Source organism: Capricornis sumatraensis, chromosome 3 (assembly GCF_032405125.1).
Source record: "Capricornis sumatraensis isolate serow.1 chromosome 3, serow.2, whole genome shotgun sequence".
Lineage (NCBI taxonomy): Eukaryota > Metazoa > Chordata > Mammalia > Artiodactyla > Bovidae > Capricornis > Capricornis sumatraensis.
Window position 1 is genome coordinate 106577688 of NC_091071.1, and position 24675 is coordinate 106602362.

At 37.0% G+C, this 24675-nt stretch overlaps 1 protein-coding gene across 3 annotated transcripts in view; it reads right to left on the reverse strand.

Moving 5' to 3' along the window:
• Nucleotides 1-24675, reverse strand: part of RAB3GAP1 (RAB3 GTPase activating protein catalytic subunit 1) — a 123111-nt gene that overhangs the window by 48087 nt on the left and 50349 nt on the right. For 2 of the 3 annotated variants that reach the window (XM_068967306.1, XM_068967307.1), the window contains exons 6-8: nt 10323-10442; nt 7383-7548; nt 2012-2111 (exon numbers count right to left, since the gene is read on the reverse strand). In XM_068967306.1, the coding sequence (XP_068823407.1) occupies nt 2012-2111; nt 7383-7548; nt 10323-10442 (386 nt within the window). Of the gene's footprint in view, nt 1-2011; nt 2112-7382; nt 7549-10322; nt 10443-24675 lie in introns of those variants that run through there. The other variant, XM_068967308.1, reaches the window with a different exon arrangement.

The following is a 24675-nucleotide window of genomic DNA, read 5'->3' on the forward strand; positions in this document are numbered from 1 at the left end:
TTAAAAATTTATGTGACTTTCAACCCACAGAGGAAGAAGTTAATATTCTGATACTCATTTTTAAAAACTTGCAACAGAACATTAACAAAGGCCTTATTGGCAATCAGAATTATAATGTTAAGATTCTGATTCTTGGACTTCTTAGATCATCAACAGACCATACTATCTGGGGATATCATTAAAAACTGACTATTATTAGAATGACTTTTGAAAAAAGGAAAAGGAAGGCTGGAACTGAAACTTCAAAATTAGAAGCCAACTATAAATTGTCTGGTGGGTATTGTTTAAGAACTAAAATTACTAAAACAAACATTTGAATCTTCTAATATAAATCTCAGTTTAAGCTTTAATTTCCCTCTGCTATAGTTTAGATGCAGTTCTCTTATCGGACATTAAGAATTTCAAATTATTCAGTGGTATTATAAAATAGCAGTAGTAAATATAACCACCAAAAGCTAAATGTACTACGTTAATTTTAGCATCATCCTAAAACTATCAATTTACTATTTTCAATCTTATAAAAACCAACCAACCACTTGGAACAAAAATAAACAGTAAAGAATATTGTTTTATTATAATGTAATTCTCTCTGAGGGAGGTAGAATGAAAAATGTTTTCAGGCTAATAAAATCCTTCTATAAGTTGATACTAAATTTCTTACTAGATATACTTGAATATAATTACACTTATATGTGAGAGAAAATATCCAGGAACCGAAACCTCACTTACTTAGGCTAAATGTACACCAGGCTGAGCTTTCCTAAAACTTAGGTAATGTCTGTTTATATCTGTGTCCCTGGCAGACACAAATTTATAGGCTAAAAACTAATTACTACCAAATGAATCAGTGGAAATAGTGCCAGACTTTATTTTTTTGGGCTCCAAAATCACTGCAGATGGTGACTGCAGCCATGAAATTAAAAGACGCTTACTCCTTGGAAGAAAAGTTATGACCAACCTAAATAGCATATTCAAAAGCAGGGACGTTACTTTGCCAACAAAGGTCAGTCTAGTCAAGGCTATGGTTTTTCCAGCCGTCATGTATGGATGTGAGAATTCAACTGTGAAGAAAGCTGAGCGCCAAAGAATTGATGCTTTTGAACTGTGGTATTGGAGAAGACTCTTGAGAGTCCCTTGGACTGCACGGAGATCCAACCAGTCCATTCTGAAGGAGATTAGCCCTGGGATTTCTTTGGAAGGACTGATGCTAAAGCTGGAACTCCAATACTTTGGCTACCTTACGCGAAGAGTTGACTCATTGGAAACAACCCTGATGCTGGGAGGGATTGGCGGCAGGAGGAGAAGGGGACGACAGAGGATGAGATGGCTGGATGGCATCACTGACTTGATGGACTTGAGTCTGAGTGAACTCCAGGAGTTGGTGATGGACAGGGAGGCCTGGCATGCTCCAGTTCATGGGGTCGCAAAGAGTCGGACATGACTGAGCGACTGAACTGAACTGAAATGAATCAGTACATCAGTGGCTAAGTAGGTAAAATGATTTTCATTAATTTTTATAAAAACACAAGTTGAAGTAAAATATTCTACAGCTCTTCCTAGCATATGTGTATATATACATTTTTTTTCCTTTTCTGCTTTCCTTATTTAGCCCTCTTCTTCAAACTCTACTCTCTATAAGGTTCTGTGCACGTCTGTTCTCAGCATAGGAGAGAGGTTTCTCTTCTTATATTCTGAAAGCAGACATTTTAATCATTCATTACGTACTAATTTTCAGCACACAATGTTCCACAGCAAGGGAATGCTTTATAAATAATATTTTTTTCAAAGACAGATTGTCAAGTAGAGAGTAACTGACAATTAGAGTAACTGTCTAGGGTAATTTTCTAGAGTTGTCTCTAGAAAAACCTACAATTTTCAAGAGAAAAAAAGTGATAAGGGCAATGAAATTAGCAATACTATATACATTAAAAATGAGTTACAAATATTTCAAACACTTGAAACACACTGTTAAATACTTTTAATTTCTGAATATAGTTCTAAATTATCTCACCTGGAGGTTGCTGAGGCCAAAAATACTGCTGCCAATCCTGAAGAACATAGGTAAACCGTATAGCAATATTAACTGGAGGCAATGGAGTTAAAGGACATCCCTAAGAAGTAAATGCAAAGACAATACCATGAAATGTTAGTACCCTTGTAATACCAGACACAAATTTCAAACTACTGAAATAGATGAATCACTACCTTTATGACATGGGGATTTTCAGGTTATAGTGTTAGATATGGCACACATAAACCATCCATAACAAAATGTATGTATGACATTCTAGCCATTAAAAAGGAAAACTAAGTCACTGAAGTTATTAGAGCCAAAGGTACGGAGTTTAGGAAATCATTTTCATAGGGGGAATTCTCACAGCCTAAAACTTCAAGAGATAAATTAATGCCAGAAAACAAATTACATTAAAATAAAGCTGCCTAACTCTTTGACATGAATCATAGCAAGATCCTCCATGACCCATCTCCTAGAGTAATGGAAATAAAAACAAAAATAAACAAAAGGGACCAAATTAAACTTAACAGCTTTCGTACAATAAAGGAAAGTACAAGCCAGGTGAAAAGACAACCCTCAGAATGGGAGAAAATAACAGCAAAGGATACAACTAAAAGAGGATTAATCTCCAAACTATACAAGCAGCTCATGCAGCTCAATACCAGCAAAAGAAACAATCCAGTCAAAAACTGGGCAGAATATCTAAACAGACATGTCTCCAAAGAAGACATACAGAGGGCCAACAAACACATGAGAAGATGCTCACCATCACACACTGTTAGAGAAACGCACATCAAAACCACAATGAGGTGTCATCTTACACCAGTCAGAACGGCCATCATCAGAAAGTCTACAAACAATAAATGCTGGAGAGGGTGTGGAGAAAAGGGAACCCTCATGCACCATTGGCAGGAATGCAAATTGATAACAGCCACTATAGAAAACAGTATAGAGATTCCTTAAAAAACTAGGAATAAAACTACTATATGAACCAGCAATCCCACTACTGGGCATATACCCTCAGGAAACCATAACCGAAAAAGACACAGGTACCCCAATGTTCACTGCAGTACTACGTACAATAGCTAGGATATGGAGGCAACCTAGATGTCTATCAACAGATGAATGGATACAGAAGTTGTGGTACATATACACAATGGAATGTTACTCAGCTATAAAAAGGAGCACATGAGTCAGTTCTAATGAGGTGGATTAATCTAGACCCTATTATACAGAGCGAAGTCAGAAAGACAGATTTTGTATGTTAACGCATATATATGAAATCTAGAAAGATGGTACTGATGATCCTATTTACAGAGCAGCAAAGGAGACAGCCATAAAGAACAGAATTTTGATCACAGTGGGAGAGGGAGACAGTGGGAAGACTTGAGAGAGTAGTGCTGAAACATATAAATGACCCAATGTACAATAGCTAACCAGTGGGAATTTGCTGTATGATGCAGGAAACCCAAAGCCAGTGCTCTGTGACAGTCTAGAGGAGTAGGATGGGGAGGGAGGTGGGAGGAAGGTTTAAGAGGGAGGGGACATGTGTATGCCTGTGGCTGATTCATGTTGATGTATGGCTGAAACCATCACTATATAGTAAAGTAATTATCCTCCAATTAAAAATAAATTTTTTATAAAAAGAAATAAACTTTAAAAAAAAAAGCTGTTTAAACTACTACCAGGAAGAGATATTACATTTATTAAGTAAAATACTATTTCAAAATATCTTACACAATTTTAATTACACAAATATAATTTCTTACTAGTCTCTTCAGTCATGTTAAATGTAAAAGAAAAAATGTGCATCATTTTTTAAATAAAGTAAAACTGCTATAACATGTAAAACTGGGTTTAAGATGTCTTTTTCCCTTTAAAATAAAAATAAAGCCAGTCTTGAATATTTTACTAAAATGTTAAGACTGTGACAAATGGTCACTCATGCAAAATAGTTTATATTAATGAATCAGAAAATTAAGATCTATCTTCATACTCATTAATAATAATAAAAATTAATAATATCCAAACATCTCATGATCTCAGCTTCCCTTAATAATGGTTAAGCTATATTAATGTGGAATAGGAATTAAATATGTATAGGCATGACCTAGTGAGCTTGTGAAAATGTAGATTCAACAATATCCTGCATATCTACCCAGTTTCCAGGTGTTTCTGATACTGCTAGTCAGAAGAAATAACATAGACCCTTTAGCTCAGCATCAGTAGCTATAAATGTCATTACTAACTTTAACTGAACACAAACTCAAACTCAAGACAGCTGCCAAAAAAAAGAGAGCTAATTCAGTTTTGGGCTGCTGTGTCCTATAGAAGCAAGGTAAGATTCTAGCTGGTCAGAAATAATTACTTTTTACTTAGGTTTAGGTACCAAATGACCATTCACCAGTAATTCTAGACCAGTAATGATCTAGAAACCATAATGAGGTCACTTTGACACATAACCTCTGCTCCAGTCACATAGCAATGTTGGCAAATACAGAAAGAGATGACCAAAAAGAAACAGCCAGGATCAAACATGACTTAATTATCTTCACGGGCCCTAGAAAAGGTATAGAAAAGGTACAGAAAACTAAAAGTATTAAGTGGGACCCAAGACACATGCTTGCTAAGTTCCAGATGACAGCCAGGATTAAGGACTGCATTAAATGGATCCAAAAGTACTCAGCCCAGACTGAGGGTACTACAAGACTCTCTGCTTAAGGCAGACATATGGACAGAGTACTCTAGCTTGGGGCAGTGGCTGTGCTGGAAGGTATCAGGCTAGAAAAAATTGTGTGATCCTATGATCCAAGCATCCAGGCTTCCCTGGTGGCTGAGGGGTTAAAGCGTCTGCCTGCAATGTGGAAGACCTCGGTTCGATCCCTGGGTCGGGAAGATCCCTTGGAGAAGGAAATGACAATCCACTCCAGTATTCCAGCCCTGAAGAATCCCATGGACGGAGGAAGCTGGTGGTCTACAGTCCACGGGGTCGCAAAGAGTCGGACACGATTCAGCGACTTCACTCACTCACTCACTCACGATCCAAGCAAGCAATTCAATGATTCCAAGACTCCATGTGCAATACCGCAGTATCAACACTGAGCAAGAGGCTTCAAACACCATTTTAAGACAGGCTTCTGAAATAGTCTACAGATAAGAAGCAATCACAAAATTATAAAACCACTAGAGAAGATACGAAAGTTTGAAACTACAAAAAGATGACATTAAAAATGAGCCTGCAAACAAAATTTCCCCAGAACATGAAGAAATAAATAGTTCTAAGAAAGATAAATATCCAAATCAGAATATAAAACCATGAAACATAAAGAACATCTGATAGAATAAAGAATATCTAAATTGAAAAAGCAAACGCTACGGTATAAGAGCGCTTTCAAATATTTAAAAGATTGTGGCAGAAGAGGATTTAAATTTAAACTTTATGTGACTCCAAGGACAACCACCCTCTGCTGCCACTCTGTCAAGGAAGCCTTTTCAAAATATTAGATTCATGTGAAAATGAAATAAATTGTCACTGTGGGGCTAAAGTGCCTTGGAAAACATCCAATAGATTCAAAGGGTAATATTTATAAAGACAGATTTATAAAGACAGTATAAAAGAGTTGCATATTAAGTAGTTTTATGTAATACCAATAAAGTACCCAAAACAGGTCTCAATTATTTTAAGTTCAACTCTTACCAAATCAACTTTTGTATTTAGACCAGTGAGGTTTGTAAAAGTTCTGAAAGATGATGTAATAAACTGATTAGGAACACTTTTTTTTTTTTAACAGTCATATTCTAAATCAGGCTTCACAAATCAGCGTGGTCCCTAGGTTCAGGAAGAAGCTGAGTTACGTAGAGGAGTAAAAGATCCATGAAAATAACTTTCACTAATGTTTTTAAAAAGAGGAGTAAAACATTAATATTTGCATCTGACTAGAATTTTATCTAAAATAATTAAACATAATTGAAGATTTGGTGAGAACAAAGGAACGGGGTAGAAATAACACATATTTGTCTTTTTCAAAAATTTCTCAAAGCAACACATGAAGAATTAAGTAGTGTTTAAGACAGCATTCAAGGCCCAGAAAGGTTTTGGGGGAAAAGTTGCATATAGACAGGGAACTTTCTAAAAGACATACTTCTATCATTTGTTTAATGGAGATAATCACAAGAAACAGCTAACAATAGGTATTTTGAGGAAAGGGACTAAGGATATAAAGAACTTTTTACCTCTTTAATTTCTTAACCTGGTACATGTACTTTTTTAAAATATCAAATAGATTCATCTTTGTAGTGATAATCCTAGCACCATGCTATTTACAGCCTCAACACTGAAAACACACGTTTAAGATGTTCTAATCCTAAATATCTTTCTACAAATAATATACGTTTAAAAAAAGAAATTTCAGCATTTTCTTATTTTTTTAATTTTCAAAATTTGTAAACCTTCAGAAAGGTTGCAAAGCTAGCATAATGAATACCCACATGATCTTTTTGACTGAAACTTCTGAAAGTAAATTGCAAGCATCATGGCAACTCACCTCTAAATACTTCATTCAGCGTATGATTCCTATGAACAAGGATATTATCCTATACAACCATAACATAATTATCACATTCAAGATTCTAATACATAGTCCATATTAAAACTGTCCCACTGTCCCAATTGTGACCTTTATGGCTATTTTGCTGTGATCAAGGATCACACACTGCCTTTAGTCGTTACATCACTTTAGTCTCTTATAAGCTAAATAGCTCCCAGCCTTTGTATGGCCTATCATGAAACTGCTATTTTTAAAGAGTCTAGGACAGCTACTTTGTAAAAGAGTAGCACAGGCAAGTCCTCCATATCTCTGTTATAGTGTTTTTAGAGAAAAATAAAGATGTACTGAGCACATTCAAGTTAGCCCTACTGCCCTCAGCCATAGCATTATAAGCCAGATTAATTTTAAATATCAAATAGACCCTTGGGGGGAAAAATAGCAATTCAGAACCCAAAGAGTTCACATCTCAGTTGCTCAGAGTCCCCAACAAGCAGCTACATAAAGGCCCACTCACAAAGGGGAGTGTTGGCAATATTACTGTTAGAGAAAAAGGAATATAAAGAGTTAACACAGTATCTAAATGTTAATCAACCGAACAACCAAAACTAGTGTACAAACTAGTTTTTAGTTTGTACACTGAAAACTAACTGGATATTTGTTTCTTTAGATACACACATTAATTTTTATAATCAATTACATCTTTCTTCTAAGTAATTATATTATCAATATTAGAGAGAAATATTTCTATGAAATCAATAAAATCACTAAATTACTACTTTTATCTGGATCCCAGGTAAGACAAAGTATCAATGCCAACTCACAATCTTTGATTTGAAGATATCCAGCAGACCTGATAAATGAGTATACTGATTTGGCACTTTTCGAAGATGAACCATTTCAAAATCAGTTCGGACACCAGGACCCTGACATTCACCCACATACATTCTTCGCCATTTGTGATGAATTTGCACAAAGAGTGGCACCTGGCTGTAGGATATAATTAACAAGAAAAGACTTTAAGTTCATTAAACATTGAATAGCTTCTAAATCTCGCTTTAAAGTATAACATTATTTTAATCTCAAATATCTAAAGAAATAAATAAGGAACATTCCACAGACATATTTATAACAAAGGCATTATTAGTTTCTTTTCTCCTTACACTAATAAACTGAAGAAATTATCAAGTGGCACTGTACAGTCAGAAAATTATTTTTAAATGGCTGAAAAATCATTTTAAAAAAGCAGAATAAAAATTTTCTTGAATAAAAGTTATCCTACCTACTAGGATTTTCAAGGTCATATTAAACTTGATTCACAGGTATTAAACAATACAAATTAAACCTACATTAGTGGTGAAATATATTTTACTTAATCATTTGAAGATACAGTTGTTCCTCCTTATTCAAAGATTTCCATATCTGCAAATTAGCCTACTCACTAAAATCTATCTTAACTTCAAAAATCAATACTTGTAGCACTTTCAGTCATTCGAAAACATCTGCAGAGAAACAAAAACTTCAAGTTACCTGAATGCATAGTTCTAGGTGAGGCTGAGCAAGGTGATGTTCTGTTATCAAGTTTTTAGATTTTTTTTTGTATTGTTAAAATTATTTTTAATTGGAGGATAATTGCTTTACAGTGTTGTGTTGGTTTCTGCTATACGTCAACATGAATCAGCCATAGGTATACATATGTCCCTTCCCTCCCATCTCCCACCTCATCCCACCCCTCTAGGTTGTTACAGTGCCCTGGGTTGAGCTCCCTGAGTCACACAACAAATTCCCACTGGCTCTCTATTTCACATATGGTATATGCTTCAGTTCCCACTGGCTCTCTATTTCACATATGGTATATGCTCCAGGGCTACTCTCTCAATCGTCCCACCTTCTCTCTCATTGTGTCTGTACGTCTGTTCTCTATGTCTGCATCCCCATTGCTGCCCTACAAATAGGTTCACCAGTTCCATCTTTCTAGATGCCACATATATGTTAATGTACAATACTTATTTGTTCTTCTCTTTCTGACTTACTTCACTCTGTAGAACAGGCTCTAGGTTCATCCACCTCACTAGAACTGACTCAAATTCATTCCTTTTCATGGCTGAGATATATTCCACTGTGTTTAGGTGCCACAGCTTCTTTATTCATTCATCTCTTGATGGATATCTAGGTTGCTTCCATGTTCTGATTTTGCATCAAAATTTAAATAAACATTTGGAAGCAAAATATAAAAACAGTACAATTTATTCATTTTAAATATTCATGGAATATTTCAGTAAGTTTCCCTTTAGATATGTTTTCCCTAAAGAATTTGTTGTGTTCAGTTCAGTTGAGTCATTCAGTCATGTCTGACTCTTTGCGACCTCATGAATCGCAGCATGCCCGGCCTCCCTGTCCATCACCAACTCCCGGAGTTCACTCAGACTCACAACCATCAAGTCAGTGATGCCATCCAGCCATCTCATCCTCTGTCGTCCCCTTCTCCTCCTGCCCTCAATCCCTCCCAGCATCAGAGTCTTTTCCAATGAGTCAACTCTTCGCATGAGGTGGCCAAAGTACTGGAGTTTCAGCTTCAGCATCATTCCTTCCAAAGAAATCCCAGGGCTGATTTCCTTTAGGATGGACTGGTTGGATCTCCTTGCAGTCCAAGGGACTGAAGAGTCTTCTCCAACACCATAATTCAAAAGCATCAAGTCTTCGGCGCTCAGCTTTCTTCACAGTCCAACTCTCACATCCATACGTGACCACTGGAAAAACTATAGCCTTGACTAGATGGACCTTTGTTGGCAAAGTAATGTCTCTACTTTTGAATATGCTATCTAGGTTGGTCATAACTTTTCTTCCAAGGAGTATGCGTCTTTTAATTTCATGGCTGCAGTCACCATCTGCAGTGATTTTGGAGCCCAAAAAAATAAAGTCTGACACTGTTTCCACTGTTTCCCCATCTATTTGCCATGAAGTGATGGGACCAGATGCCATGATCTTAGTTTTCTGAATGTTGAGCTTTAAGCCAACTTTTTCACTCTCCTCTTTCACTTTCATCAAGAGGCTTTAATTCCTCTTCACTTTCTTCCATTAAGTGTGGTGTCATCTGCATATCTGAGGTTATTGGTATTTCTCGTGGCAATCTTGATTCCAGCTTGTGCTTCTTCCAGCCAAGCGTTTCTCATGATGTACTCTGCATAGAAGTTAAATAAGCAGGGTGATAATATACAGCCTTGACGTACTCCTTTTCCTATTTGGAACCAGTCTGTTGTTCCATGTCCAGTTCTAACTGTTGCTTCCTGACCTGCATATAGGTTTCTCAAGAGGTAGGTCAGGTGGTCTGGTATTCCCATCTCTTTCAGAATTTTCCACAGTTTATTTTGATCCACACAGTCAAAGGCTTTGGCATAGTCAATAAAGCAGAAATAGATGTTTTTCTGGTACTCTCCTGCTTTTTCGATGATCCAACGGATGTTGGCAATTTGATCTCTGGAAGTTCACGGTTCACGTACTGCTGAAGCCTGGCTTGGAGAATTTTGAGCATTACTTTACTAGCGTGTGAGATGAGTGCAATTGTGTGGTAGTTTGAGCATTCTTTGGCATTGCCTTTCTTTGGGATTGGAATGAAAACTGACCTTGGTCCTTACATATAATATTCCAGTATAATAATGTACAAATACTAATCCTATATTAATCAAAAACCTAACATTTAGTGAGCAGTTTCCTTCATAGATTTTAATTTAAAATAGTCTAGGTGTTTTGAAACGTCCACCTACCAGCCAGTGTTTCCCAAAGCAATAGACACAGAGCTCAGAAGAAGATTGCACTTAGATTCACTGAGGACAGCATCATTGTTTGCAGCAGGTGCTATCACCACAAACTCTCGGAGTCCATACCTTAAAAAAGAAAAAAGAATCACTGCCATTAAATAGGCAAAAATGTCAGAACACAAAAATCTATTATTTGGGAAACATGAAACATATTTCCCTTAAAAGAAAGTTAGGTTTGAACCACAGGTCTTCATTTCTTTCCTTCTTAAATAGCAACTAAACCTATAACAACCTGAATTTCCTTCATTTGGCACAAATTCACATCATTCATCTACTATTTTCTCTCCATTCTTTACAAATTAGCAGCAGTTTGCTGAAATTACAAAGAAAAAAAATTAAATAATACAGTTTTGTCTTAAAAGTTAGGTTACAAAAATAAAACATGAAAGCCAGCACTGACTTCTTGTATTAATTAGCCGATAACATTAAGTCCACTAATGTGGAAAGTTAACGTTTAATAGATTCCCTAAATGTCAGAAAAATAACTATCAGTCATATTTGTGCTGTCTAAGAAAGAACATAATTTACTCTCGTTTAGTCACTAAGTCGTATCTTTTTTTTTTGTGACCCCATGGACTGTAGCCTGCTGGCTCCTCTGTCCATGGTATTTCCCAGGTAAGAATACTGGAGTGGACTGCCATTTAATTCTCCAGGTTTACTCTAGTATCATAATTAAAGAATTATTATATTCTTTCACTCAAACACATATTAGATAGGAATTACAAAATTATCAGAAAATGGCTTACTCTTGGTATCTTATAATAATGGAAACTTCTCATTTAGTTGACAAGTCCATTAAAAACCACAAATTGGCAGCCAAAATTTACAAAAACATTAAGGTCAAACTGGTAATCTTGCCTCCTGAAAATTCCTGTCCTATTCACTCCCTGTTGTGCTTTTATTTAACAATATTTTTAATATAAATTTATAAAAGGCATTACTCATTTGCCTATTTTAACTCTACAGAAACAGTTATGAATACTTTTCTATGAACAGTCTCAAGAAATTCCCCAAAAGAGCAGCAAAAGCGATTTAAATTTTTTTAAATCCAATCATAGTCTGTTTACTGTTTAGATAACGAAAGTTTATTTCATCTTCTCACCTCTTCTCCACCCTCCTACCCCTGAAATCAAAATCAGTTATGTAGAAGTAGCATCAAATACTGAAAAGAACCCAGAGCTGTGAATTTTAGGCTCTAAATCTATTTACATACAGTTTTTTTCTTTCTTTTCATCTTGGAAGAAATAAAACAAAAGCACTTATTTGCCTCGGTATCCCCAGGAACTAGAGTGAAGCCGCTGTCAATAGTTCTTGGCCATTCTTCCAAAACCGTTCCATCTGTCCATTGACCCATCTTATCCTCAAAAAAGATTAGATTAATATACTTCCTGTACCTTCTTTTGAAAGGCTCATCTCCCCTACTGGTCAGTACTTTGTTTCCAGTTTTATGCTACTGCAACAATACTGCAACAATTTCTACAGGGTATAAATGTGGGACAAATTCTTAGAAGTTGCTGGTTAAAAGAACATCTTGAACATCTTTAACATTGATAGCTGTTGCCAAACTACCTCCTCCCCCTCCATACACATAAAATTGTGCCAGTGTATACTCCTGTTCACAAGAAATAAACCAAAGTGAACTGCTTCCTATTCATCTGCAATAAAAGTCAATCCTCAGTGTATTTGTTTCCACTACCTGGAATGTTTTCCCTACTCAACAGTCATCATGGAACATCAATAGATTCTTTTTTTTTTGAAGATTTATTTCAAATACCACCCCATTACCTCTGTTAAATATGCTCTCTTCTTTTATTTCAAATGTATTTTCCCTATTGCTATTATCTTTAAAAGATCAATGCATACATGTGGTCAACAGCTACATGAAAAGATGCTAAACATCGCTCAGTTGTGTCAGACTCTTAGCAACCCCATGGACTGCAGCCTACCAGGCTCTTCTGTCCATGGGATTTTCTAGGCAAGAGTACTGGAGTGGGTTGCCATTTCCTTCTCCATGGAACTTCGCGACCCAGGGATCGAACCCAGGTCTCCCACACTGTAGACAGATGCTTTACCGTCTGAGCCACCAGGGAAGTCCTCACTAATCATTAGGGAAATACAAATCAAAACAACAATGACATATAACCTTATATCTTTTAGAGTGATTATCATCAAAAAGAAAAGAAAAACTATTGGCAAGAATGCAGAAAAAAAAGGGAACCCTCAAACACTGTTGGTGGGGATATAGACTGGTGCAGCCAGTAGGAAAAACAGTATGAAAGTGTCTTCAAAAAAATTTAAAATGGAACTACCTTATGACCCAGTAATTCTATTTCTGGGTATTTATCCAAAGAAAATGAAAACACTAATTCAAAAAGTTGTGTGCCCCCATGAACACTGTAGCACCACTTACAAAAGCCAAGATATGGAAACAACTTAAGTATCCATTAATGGGTGAATGAATGAAGAAAATGTGGTGTATGTATATGCAGGACAGAGGAGCCTGGTGGGCTACAGTCCACAGGGTCACACAGAGTCAGACACAACTGAAGCAACTAAGCACGCACACAGACACACAACAGATTATTATTCTGTCATAGAAAAACTGAAACCTTACCACGTGCAACAACATGCACGGACGTGAGGACATTATGCTAAGTGAAACAAGTCAGACAGAGAAAGACGAAATAACATAGGATCTCACTTACATATGGAATAAAAACGAACAAACAAACAAAAACGCACCAAGCTCCTAGATACAGACAACAGATTGGTGGCTGCCAGAGGTGGTGTGTGAGACGTGGCGGAAATGGTGGAGAGACCAAAAGATATAAATCTCCAGTTATAAAGGAAGTAAATTATGGGGATGTAATGTACAGCATGGTGACTATAGTTACTAATACTGTACTGTGCATCTGAAAGTTGCTAAGAGAATAAATCTTAAAAATCTTAAAAGTTCTCATCACAAAAGAAAATTCTGTTAACTATGTATGTGGATGAATATTAACAGGACTTATGAACCTACCTACCATACTCTCTGCTCACAAAAGAGTTCATAAATTTACATTTGGACATAAATGTCTGCTAAAATTAATGTCTATCATTTCTATGACTATTTTTTAAAATAAATAGCAATTAATCAAGGGACTAAATTTCTAATGAGGGACTAAATTTCTAAATTAGCCATTAGAAGGTGTTTAAAGGATACGTATAAAAGGAGGCAGAGAGAAGCAGCCAATAAGTCACATCATTAAGATTCCCTGATAGCTCAGTTGGTAAAGATTCTCCCTGTAATGCAGGAGACACAGGTTCAATTCCTGGGTGGGAAAGATCCCCTGGAGAAGGAAATGGCAACCCACTCCAGTATTCCTGCCTGGAGAATCCCATCAACAGAGGAGCCTGGCAGGCTATAGTCTATGGGGTCACAAGAGTCGGACAGGACTAAACCACCACCTTGCCTGAACTATAAAACTTGATCATGAAACTGTAAGCAAGTGCCTGTGTCCCTGTCTTTTGAAGAAAGAGGCTTTTATTTTCATCTTCCAGACCTCCTCCTGGGTCTCTAAAGGCTGGTTCGAGCATTAATTATCAGGATATGTGAACATGTAGAAACCAAAAGATGTTGGGTTGGGAAACATAACAATTCAGATTATAAATCAACCACATAGTAGAGTCACCAAACTCCCAGTTCCTTGAAAAATATAAAGGTCTGACACACATTCCTAAGTTGTTTTTACAGAAACCAGACCCACCAGATGAAAACTGCTGACTGCAAGCACAAAGCCCCCAAACTGATTGGAGCCAGAAAACTGATGATGTGCAAAACTTTACCTTGATGCCAACCAACCCAAGAGCTGAGCACAAGCTGATCATGGACCATGCAGCCCCCTCCCTCACAATGCCCTTGAAAACCCTTCCCTGAAAGCTATCACGAAGCTGGGTCTTTTGATCGTGAGTTTCCCATTCTCCGTGTTTGGTGACCTGCAATAACACTGTACTTTCCTTCACCACAACTCGGTATCAGTAAATTGACTTTGCTGTGCGGACCCACATCCAGATTCATTAACATCATACTTTTAAGACTAGTTTTACAAAATACTTTTTAAAAAGTTAGATAGGGTTAATGCTAACCTGGCAGATGTTTGATATAAAAACTGAAATTAGGAGATAAAAATAGAAATAGATTGATAAACTTGAACCATCAAAACTCAGCATTTGACATAAATGTTCTATTTTTTTAAGTTTGATTAATCATGTATTAGGTTTTTCTCATTCTGACAATCTTTATTCATTGTCTATGTATAGTATAAATATTTTGCATTATACTTCAAATTTGGGGGGTCTGCTTTATTAACTTTCAGTTCAGTTCAGTCACTCAGTTGTGTCCAATTCTTTGTGACCCCATGAACTGCAGCACACCAGGCTTCCCTGTCCATCACCAACTGCCAGAGTCTACCCAAATCCATGTCCATTGAGTCGCTGATGCCATCCAACCATCTCATCCTCTGTTGTCCCCTTCTCCTCCTACCCTCAATCTTTCCTAGCATCAGGGTCTTTAGTTCAACTTAAAAAAGGAAATACTTATAGCTGAAAACTTATGCGTATGTTATTCTTCAGTTGCTAAGAAGCTTCATGATTAATTTGTATCCCTGAAAGTTAAGAATTTTTAACAACTATAATTTCAAAATTCTATTTTAAAAATATGAGATTATGAAATCTTGTTAAGATGCCTAGTTCACATTAGACTCCAAATTCATAGACACTATCTCATCTTTTGCCATTCTCAACCCTCAGCTTACCCCAAGGCTTCCCAAGCTATTTGCAGGCTTCAAGTTCAGTTAGGCATCATCACCTCTACTAACGCTCTTCTTCTGCCTTGAATATCTTTTTACTTAAACTCACCTGGCTTATTCTCATTTGCCTACAGGGTTCAGGTGAGGTATCACCTCTCCTGGAAACATTTCCCTGACTTGATCTATCTGGAAAGGCAGTATCTCCTATGAGTTTGCCTCAAGCTCTGTGCTGCCCCCCATGAAAGCACTTAGCAGTGCTGCCATCTGTTCCCTTATCTCTAAACCCCCTTCTAATCCAAAAGCTACCTGAGACAAAGACCACAGTTTATCCTTGATAGCCCAGTATCTGACTCACAGTAAATGTTTTAAAAGAACGTTTGTTAAATAAAAGAAAGCACATAGTTTTAATATGTCTAATTTTCAAATAATTTTTGGTTGTTACCCTTCTAATCTTAAGAAAAATCAAATGAAAAAATACAGAAGTGATACAGCAAATTGATATGATGTAGGTCCCCTTCCACCCCAAAACACCTGGTAAGATATGATAATGTTTTTGAAATACATAGCTGAACTTGAGATAAAAAAAGGAGATTCCTGAGTCACAAAAACAAAGCGGGAACTTAAAGGCAGAAATAAGCATGTAAAGTGACTGAAGAAAACCAGGGGATTATCAACTCTGGGTAACAGCTAGTGACTAGGGATCAGGATCTTACAGAATAAACCATTTAGATGCTAAAAGCCTATTAGTATGACTTACAGGGCAAAATGACTATGCTTTGATAGACTACAGAGACTGAGAGTGACAGAAGAAAAGTCTGTTTATGTCTGAGACTACCACATATTTAGCTTAGCGATGGCAATGTGAATCATACCACTCTGAGATGATAAGGTATAAACCAGCCCAGCAGAAGTGGTCTTTGGTATGTATACAGCTTAGGCTATGTCCAAGAATGCCCTAGTCTCATAAATATAAGAGTCTAGGTTTGGAAACTATGCTTCTGCAAGTGTGATGTCATTCAGATATTAGCATCCCCTGCTTATGAGGCACTGAGAGTAAAAAGCCACATATTTTTTCTGATGTTGCTGCCAATCTCTCTACCAGGTAACCTAAGAGCACATCAATTTCCTTCTGTATCCTTTATATTTAATCAAGTATTGTCTGTGTACGGGCTTTCCATCAATCCAAATCAGTACAGAGGTTGTAACATTTTGAATGGCCCCTCAGGGATATGGGCATACATGAGGCAAGGAAGTGGACTGAAGACTTCTGCTTAATGCCTGGACCTTAGAAGGGACTGCCACCTCAGTAAAACTCCTCTAGGCCCAGGTGGTTTCCATGACAAATTCTACCAAACATTTAAAGAAAGCAACATCAATTTTACACAATTTCTTTCAAAAAATGGAAGAGAACAAAATACTCCCCAACTGATGTTATGAGGCCAGCGTTTCTCTGATATCAAAACCAAAATGTAAGAAAACTGTAGGCCAATATTTCTCATTAACACAGACACCAAAATCCTCAACAGGGGCTTACCTGGTGGTTCAGATGGTAAAGAATCTGCCCGCAATGCAGGAGACCCAGATTCACTCCCTAGGTTGGGGAGATCCCCTGCAGTAAGAAATGGCAACCCACTCCTGTATTCTTACCTGGAGAATTCCATGCACAGAGGAGCCTAGCAGGCTACAGTCCACAGGGGTCGCAAAGAGTTGGACATGACTGAGTTTGACTACTACTACTACTACTAAAATCCTTAACAAAATATTAGCATATTAAATCCAGCTATAGAAGTAAAAATTATGGAAATCAATGCAAGTTAAACCACAAAGTAGTAGAAGTAGAGTTCATCCTGGCGGTGCGGAGCTAATTAGCTATCTAAAAATCAATCCATGTAATCGCCATATTAAAAAACTAAAGAAACAAAAGATCATATCAATTTAAGTAGAAAACACATTTCACAAAATTCAATATCCATTCATATAAAAGCTCCCAGCAAACTAGAACAGAACTTTCCCAACCTAGTAAAGCATATCAATTAAGACACTATACCTGATATCAAATTTCATGGTAAAAGACTAAACAAGATTAGGATCAAGACAAAGCTGTCCACTCTCACCAATCATATTCAGCATTTTACTGGAGCCTTAGCCAGTTTAAAAAGGCGAGGGAAAAAACAGAACCAGATATTGGGAAAGAAGAAGTAAAACTACGCCTATTCATATGACTATTTACAAAGAAAATTAAAAAGACACCACAAAACTCTTCCTAGAGCTAATAACTGAATTTTTGTATGGTCACAGGATACAACCTCAAGGCACAAAAATTAGTCACATTCCTACATACTAGGAACAAAGCGTTGGATATGAAAAAATTTTAAACAATACCATTACAATAGCTCATTTAAACAAGCAATAATTAGATATACACCTAATAAAAAATATATAGAATCTATATGCTGAACTCGAAGACCTAAATAACTGGAAACCAACTGTGACCATAAAGTGGAAGACCCAGCATATAAACATATCAATTCTCCACCAAAATAATCTACAGACTCTAGGCAATTCCAATCAAAATCCCAACGAGACTTTTTGTAGCTATATACCAATCCTAAAATGTAAACAGAAAAGCAAAGGCGCTAGAATAGCCAAAACAAATTTGAAAAAAATTTTTGAAAAGGAAAGGGATTATTTAACGTAAACACGTATAAAACCAAGAGCATGCAGAAACAAACCCACACAAATGCGGCCAGTGATCTTTGATAAAGTTGTATAAGTAAGTCTATGAAGAAAGGAAACTCTTCAACAAATGCTGTTGGGACAACTAAACATCCACAAGCAAGAAAAGAATATTATACAAAAATCAACTTAAAATGGATAAAAGCTCTAAATAAAAAATGTAAAACTTTTAGAATAAAACAAAGAATTGGCCATGTAATCAAAGTTAATGTCACTAGTGACTAAATCATGATGATAATATGACCTTCTGATATACAATAAAGAGGTACTTCACCTTTATGATCTTTCCAAAGTCATAACCCAAATGTAACCATAAAATATTTTTAATTCAAAAAAATTTTAATGGATACATGTTAAAATTGAGCTCCTTTGCTGTTTTCCTCAAACTACCACAATATTGTCAATTGGCTGTGCTATACCCCAATATGGAAAAGGCAATGGCACCCCACTCCAGTACTCTTGCCTGGAAAATCCCATAGATGGAGGAGCCTGGTAGGCTGCAGTCCATGGGGTCGCTAAGAGTCGGACACGACTGAGCGACTTCCCTTTCACGTTTCACTTTCATGCACTGGAGAAGGAAATGGCAACCCATTCCAGTGTACTTGCCTGGAGAATCCCAGTTAAGGCGGAGCCTGGTGGGCTGCCATCTATGGGGTCGCACAGAGTCAGACACGACTGAAGTGACTTAGCAGCAATACAAAATAAAAAGTTTAGAAAAAAAAATTTTTTTTTTTAATTTTTAAATCTCTCAAACTGAATGAAATTCTACAAAATTCCTGACTAGTAACCCTCAAAGCTCCAAGTGATCAAAAATGAGGAAAAACTGAGAAACTGTCACAGGAATGTAGACTGAACAATCTAAGGTGATATGATAACTAAATGCAATCCAGTATCCCAGACTAGATCTTTGAATAGAAAATGGATGTTAGTGGAAAAACTAGTTAAATAAAATTTGACTAAGTACCTGGCATGCTGTAGTCCATGGAGTAGCAAAGAGTCAGACGTGACTTAGAGACTGAACAACAACAATGTACTAATGTTTTAACTAATGTACCAATGTTGGGTTTTCAGTTTTGACACACATATCCTGCTAATATAAACTAACAACAGGGAAGATTGAGAGAAGGATATCTTGGAAGAGTCTGTAACTATCTCTATAACTTTTCTATAAATCTAAAATAAACCACAAATTTTTTAAAATTTATATACATATATTTTTAATTAGGAGAAAGCTTTCTGACCTCATGCAAGTGTTCTCAGACACGGCACCAAAAGCATGATTCATAATGTAAAAAACCGATAAACCAAACTGTATCAAGTTTTAAAAACTTTATTCTGGAAAAGACACTAGGAAGAGAATGAAAAGATAAACTACTGTCTAGAGAAAATATTTGCATTTAGAATATACTAAAAAAACTCTCAAAACACAACAATAAGAAAACAACTCAATTAAAGTGGGCAAAAGACTTGCAGACATTTCACCATAGAGTATATTCACGGCAAATAAAGACATGAAAGATATTCAAAATTAAAATTAGGATGAGATATTCTCATCTAACAACACATCTGTTAGAACAGCTAAAACTAATAAAACTGACACAAAGTGCTATTGTGGATACAGAGCAACTGAAACTCTCATATGTTGTTAGTGGGAATGCAAAATGGTACATCACTTTGGAAATCAGTTTGGCTGTTTCATATAAAGTTAAATATACACTCAGCATGTGACTGGGCTTCCCTGTGACTTAATCACACCCTAGGCACTTACCCAAGTAATCTAAAAATATATTTTCATATAAAAGAGCTACACAAAAATATTTACAGCAGTTCTACTCATAAATGTCCAATCCAAGAAATAAATCTATTATCCCTCAACAGGGGAATGAGTAAACAAATTATGGTTTATCACTACAGTAGAATACTACTAATAGAAAGGAACAAACCATTGATATAAAATTACTTCAAATGATCTCAAAAGTATTATGCTGAGTGAAAGAAGATAGTCTCATATGGTTACGATTTGATTCCATCTCTATGAGACTCCTGAAACGCCAAAACTTACAGTGATTAATAACATGTTCAGTTCATTTCAGTTCAGTCGCTCAGTCATGTCCGACTCTTTGCAACCCCATGAATTGCAGCACGCCAGGCCTCCCTGTCCATCACCAATTCCCAGAGTTCACTCAGACTCACGTCCATCAAGTCCGTGATGCCATCCAGCCATCTCATCCTCTGTCGTCCCCTTCTCCTCCTGCCCCCAATCCCTCCCAGCATCAGAGTTTTTTTCCAATGAGTCAACTCTTCGCATGAGGTGACCAAAGTACTGGAGTTTCAGCTTCAGCATCATTCCTTCCAAAGAAATCCCAGGGTTGATCTTCTTTAGAATGGACTGGTTGGATCTCCTTGCAGTCCAAGGGACTCTCAAAAGTCTTCTCCAACACCACAGTTCAAAAGCATCAATTCTTCAGTGCTCAGCCTTCTTCACAGTCCAACTCTCATATCCATACATGACCACTGGAAAAACCATAGCCTTGACTGGACGGACCTTAGTCGGCAAAGTAATGTCTCTGCTTTTGAATATGCTGTCTAGCTTGGTCATAACTTTTCTTCCAAGAAGTAAGACTCTTTAATTTCATGGCTGCAGTCACCATCTGCAGTGATTTTGGAGCCCAAAAATATAAAGTCTGACGCTGTTTCCATTGTTTACCCATCTATTTCCCATGAAGTGATGGGACTAGATGCCATGATCTTCATTTTCTGAATGTTGAGCTTTAAGCCAGCTTTTTCACTCTCCTCTTTCACTTTCATCAAGAGGCTTTTGAGTTCCTCTTCACTTTCTGCCATCAGGGTGGTGTCATCTGCATATCTGAGGTTATTGATATTTCTCCCAGCTATCTTGATTCCAGCTTGTGTTTCTTCCAGTCCAGCGTTTCTCATGATGTACTCTGTATATAAGTTAAATAAGCAGGGTGACAATATACAGCCTTAACATACTCCTTTTCCTATATGGAACCAGTCTGTTGTTCCATGTCCAGTTCTAACTGCTGCGTCCTGACCTGCATACAGATTTCTCAAGAGGCAGGTCAGGTGGTCTGGTATTCCCATCTCTTTCAGAATTTTCCACAGTTTATTGTGATCCACACAGTCAAAGGCTTTGGCATAGTCAAGAAAGCAGAAATAGATATTTTTCTGGAACTCTCTTGCTTTTTCCATGATCCAGCGGATGTTGGCAACTTGATCTCTGGTTCCTCTGCCTTTTCTAAAACCAGCTTGAACATCAGGAAGTTCATGGTTCACGTATTGCTGAAGCCTGGCTTGGAGAATTTTGAGCATTACTTCACTAGTGTGTGAGATGAGTGCAATTGTGCAGTAGTTTGAGCATTCTTTGGCATTGCCTTTCTTTGGGATTGGAATGAAAACTGACCTTTTCCAGTCCTGTGGCCACTACTTAGTTTTCCAAATTTGCTGGCATATTGAGTGCAGCACTTTCACAGCATCATCTTTCAGGATTTGAAACAGCTCAACTGGAATTCCATCACCTCCACTAGCTTTATTCGTAGTGATGCTTTCCAAGGCCCACTTGACTTCACATTCCAGGATGTCTGACTCTAGATTAGTCATCACACCATCATGATTACCTAGAACATGTTAGTGACTGCCAAATATTAGAATGGAAAAGAGGAGTTTGGGGGAGGTTACAGAACTATCCTATACTCTGTGGTACCAGCTTTAAAAACTATAGGAGACTTCCCTGGTGGTCCAGTAATTAAGAATCCACCCTGCAATGCAGGGGACATTGGTTCAATTCCTGGTTGGGGAACTAAGATCTCACATCGCGCCAGGACCACACAGTCTGGAGCCTATATACTGTAAAACGCAAAAAAGATTCCAAGTACTGCAACTAAGACTCAACACAGCCAAATAAGTAAATATTTTTAAAAACTTGTATACAAATGCACATGGAAAAGAAAAACCTGAAAGTGTTAGTCTCTCAGTTATGTCTGACTTTCTACAACTCTATGTACTGTAGCCCTTTAGGCTCCCCTGTCCATGGGATTTTCCAGGCAAGAATACTGGATTGAGTAGCCATTCCCTTCTCCAGGGGTCTTCCTGAGCCAGGGACTGAACCTGGGTTTCCTGTATTGCAGGCAGATTCTTTACCATCTGAACCACCAAGGAATGTACATGGTACCATTATTTTCACTCTAATGGCAGAAAGCAAAGAGGAGATAAGGAGCCTCTTGTTGAGGGTAAAAAAGGAGAGTGAAAAAGCTACCTTAAAACTCAATATTCAAAAAACGAAGATCATGGCATCTGGTCCCATCACCTCATGGCAAACAGATGAGAAAAAACTGGAAATGGTGATGGATTTTGTTTCCTTGGGCTCCAAAATTACTGAAGAGTTAATGTAGCCACGAAATTAAAAAATACTTGCTCCTTGGAAGAAAAGCTATGAAAAACCTAGACAATGTAATAAAAAGCAGAGACATCATTTGCCAACAAAGGTCTGTATAGTCAAAGCTATAGTTTTTCTAGTAGTCATGTATGGATATGAGAACTGGACCATAAAGAAGGCTGAGAGCTGAAGAATTGATGCCTTCAAATTGTGGTGCTGGAGATGACTCTTAAAGAGTCTTTTCGATTGCAAAGAGATCAAACCAGTCAATCCTAAAGAAAATCAACCCTAAAGATTCATTGGAGTGACTGATACTGAAGCTGAAGTTCCAATACTTTGGTTACCTGATGCGAAGAGTCTACTCACTGGAAAAGACCCTGATTCTGGGTAAGACTGAAAGGGGCAAGAGAAAGGGGCAACAGAGCATGAGATGGTTAGACTGCCATCACAGACTCAATGGACATGAGCTTGACCAAACTCTGGGAGATAGTGAAGGACAGGGATGTCTGGCGTGCTTCAGTCCAGCAAAGAGTTGGATACAACTTAGCAACTGAACAACGCATGTGTTAAAGTTCAGTGAACATCAAAAAAAAAAGTCCAACTTACTGTATGTTAATTTCTAAAATAAAACTTTATAAAAATGGGAACACCTACTAACAAGTGATTTTCATTAATACATAAACAAATCACTAACAAGTGATTCATTAATCTAACACAAAGAAAGATTTCATGAATTCACGCAATGAATATTTAACCATGGACTATGTGTCAGTACACTTTTTTGAAATATTAAAAAGCTGAACAGAAATTATTATATAACAGCATTGCAATTTTGATATATATATATATAATGTGTTATTATCTTATTAAATCCTCACAAATACTCTCAAAGGTACGTATTATTTATTATTTTGACTTCACCAACTTAGAAACCAAATCAGCGAAATTAAGTTTTGCCCAAAGTTTCTGAGGTAATAGGTACCTGAGCTAGAAATTAAATATTAAATGTTAGTTTGTCTAATTCACTGCCTGGCCAAACAGTAGATCAATTAATGCTGAATGAATGAATGTAAATGCAAACTCTATGACACCATGCTGCCTTCTGATATATTTTGTCTTATAATTGTATGTATTTATATTCTAAAAGATAAGAGAATCAGGATGGGGACTTCCCTGGTGGCTCAGTGGTAAAGAATCTGCCTGACAATGCAGGAGACAGGGGTTCAATCCCTGGTCCAGGAAGAGCCCACATGCCACGGAGCAAGTAAGCCCACGTACCACCACTACTGAGACTGTGCTCTAGAACCAGTTAGCCACAGCTACCGAAGCCCATGTGACCTAGAGTTTGTGCTCCACAATAAGAGAAGCTATGGCAGTAAGAAGTCCACACATTGCAACTAGACAGTAGCTTCTCCTCACAGCAACTAGAGAAATCCTGCACAGCAAAAATAAATAACAATAATAAATAATGGGACTATTTATGAAACATTATCCAGTTTACTGCCTATGCAAATAATTTTCTTTATGTGTCACATAATCTACTTGATATAATAAATCACAATGGAATGAAACACAGATTATCATTCTTCCCCTTCCTTAGAAATTCTTTAATTAAAGAAAAAAAAAATCAAAAGACTGACTCAGGCCAATAGAGTAAATTAAAACCAGTATACAAATTTCCTTTAACTAGGTCTTCTTTCTTGACCATATACTTATGCTTGGGCCATTTTGGTGGTAGTATGTTTTAACACTAACATCTCTAAAATAAAGAAACGCTGTGAATAAATGAAAAAAATTAAAAGAACTTCAGAGAGATTACAAGACTTTTTCAATGTGATATTCTTAAATTAACACACCACATTTATAACTAAGACACAATCGAGTTTTGATGTTATAACATAACTGAGATCAACATTTTATGTCAATTCAATTTTCAACAATATATATGAAGCTTTCTATATTTAATTGTTCTATGCTAGTCATCAGAATCATAGTTAGGTACAACCTGGACTATGACTACTGTGCAAAAAAGAGTTAACAGCCCTGTGACTGCTACCCTCAGAAAGGCCTACCTGCAAGGCTGATCTCTGGTTGGTATTTGGGTTTGGGTACTTGGATTTGGGGAGAGGTCACATCATTTATCCTAACTGATAAAGTTATTGTGCCTAAATTGTACAAACAACATGGTTTAAACAGCAGGTTTACCTGCTTTCCTTCTAGGAGTCTGAAATTTTCTTAATCACAGTCAGAAGGTACCTACGCGACATGTCACTAGTTAAAAACCGAGGGAGCTGAGCTTCTAACAAACAGGTTTCTCTGGTAGACAACATTTCATATGTATTGTCACAACTTGTTGCTAAGGGAATTCAGTGTGCCC